Raw genomic sequence first — 1766 nt, 5'->3', positions numbered from 1 at the left:
TAGACATCTGAAGGAGGCTCAGGTATCCCTGGGAGATCAGACATGGGGGTAGGAGAGGTTTGGTGACCAAAGTCTCCAGCATCCTAGAGGTGGGTTAGTCACCTGGGGTGCTCAGAGGGACCCCAGCCTTTACCACCACCACCACCACCACCACCCCAGGCCTGCCTTATTTCCTGGAGGAGCCTGAGGATAGGACTGTGGCTGCCAACACACCCTTCAATCTGACCTGCTGGGCCCAGGGACCCCCAGAACCCGTGGACCTATTCTGGCTCCAGGATACTGTCCCCCTGGCCCCAGCCATGGGCCACGGCCCCCACCGCAGCCTTCACGTTTCAGGTGAGTCTGGGGATGTGGCCAACTCAGCACAGAGAGCAGGCCAGATGGAAGTGAGAAGCATGGAAGTGTGTCTGCCTGTCCTGCTGCCCTCTGTCTGTCCCTTTCTGTGTTGTCTCTGTTTCTGTCTCTGTCTGAGTCTCTCCATGTCTACTTCTCTGTCCCTATCTCGTTTCTCTCCATATGCCTTTCTCTGTCTCTCTGTCTCTTTGCCCTCCATCTCCCTGTTTCTCCATCTTTTTCTCACTTTTCTCTGTGTGTCTGTGTCTTTCTGTCTCTCTCTCTGGATCTCTGTCTGTCTCTTTGCCTCTCTTTCCCTCCATTCACCCCAGCCTCTCTCTGAATGGAAGTCTTTGTCCTGGATTTCCCCTGAGCTATTCCATGGCCCAAGTGTGTGTCGACCTGATGCCCCTTTGCCAGCTCTTGACCCAAGCAGGGCACCAGAATCAACCGTGCCCTCTCCCCCACTCCCACCAACCCACCCACCCCTGGCCTGAGTCACCGGGAGGACACCCAGCCCAGGCTCCCTGGGGGAAAAAGCCCAAAGAAGACAGGGGGAGAAAATGGGAAACAGAGAAAGTTACAGAGAGAGAAAGGAGAAGCACAGGAAGGGACGGACAACAGAGATAACCCAAGATGGACAGACAGGACAGGGAAGTCTGAGTGAGAGAAACCCTCCCCTTCAGGGTGACCATCCCCTTCTGCATCACACAGACAGGCCAGGACCTCACATGGGGTCACACAGCAGTCAGAGGCTGAGCTGGAGGGACCCTGGACATGGAGTTTCCCCCGACATGGAGGTTCCCCTTTATTGAGGGAGGAGACAGCACAGATGGAGAGGTTCAGTCAGGGCAGGTAGCTGGACCCTAAAATGCATCAGCTTCCCGCATCCCAACCTGCTGTCTCCACCTGCTAGGATTAGGAGGGGCCTCCTGGTTGAGGGTCTCCTGGGGTGGAGGGAAGTGCCCACATCCCCAGCATTCCAGGGGCCCTGAGTGTGCAAGGAAGCTGTGGTGAGCATGCCAGCCCCCAGAGGGGTGACTCAGGCCCATGGCTCGAGTGGCTGTGCAGGGACAGGGATGGGGCCTGAGTCAGCCTGGCAAGACCAAGGACCAGGAGATGGAGAGAGGGAGGGAGACAATCCACCCACCCCATCCCAGGGAGGAGGAGAAATGGGGGGCTGCAGGTGTGAGAGGTCTGTGTATCAGTGCGTGGTGAGGGGGGTGTCTGTGTGTGTGGGACAGGAGTCGGGTATGTAGTCCTGTCTTCTGGATCTGTGGGTCGGTGTATTGGTCAGCATCAACCTTGGTATAAAGGTGTGCCTTAGCCAGGGTCAACTTCTGTGGATGCATCAATGTGTGCATGTGTGTACGTGTGTGTGTGTCACTAGGTATGTTTCTGTCAGCCTGGGTTTCTGTCCCACTGTGTGTTTG

General features: G+C 56.7%; 1 protein-coding gene across 2 annotated transcripts in view; it reads left to right on the top strand.

Moving 5' to 3' along the window:
- Positions 1-1766, top strand: part of AXL (AXL receptor tyrosine kinase) — a 30170-nt gene that overhangs the window by 3414 nt on the left and 24990 nt on the right. For both annotated transcript variants that reach the window (XM_008583295.1, XM_008583294.1), the window contains exon 4: positions 160-336. In XM_008583295.1, the coding sequence (XP_008581517.1) occupies positions 160-336 (177 nt within the window). The remainder of the gene's footprint in view (positions 1-159; positions 337-1766) is intronic.

The sequence above is a fragment of the Galeopterus variegatus genome, unplaced genomic scaffold, assembly GCF_000696425.1.
Source record: "Galeopterus variegatus unplaced genomic scaffold, G_variegatus-3.0.2 Scaffold2882, whole genome shotgun sequence".
NCBI lineage: Eukaryota > Metazoa > Chordata > Mammalia > Dermoptera > Cynocephalidae > Galeopterus > Galeopterus variegatus.
The sequence above is the reverse complement of the archived record's forward strand: the minus strand, read 5'-3'. Positions and strand labels throughout refer to the sequence as shown.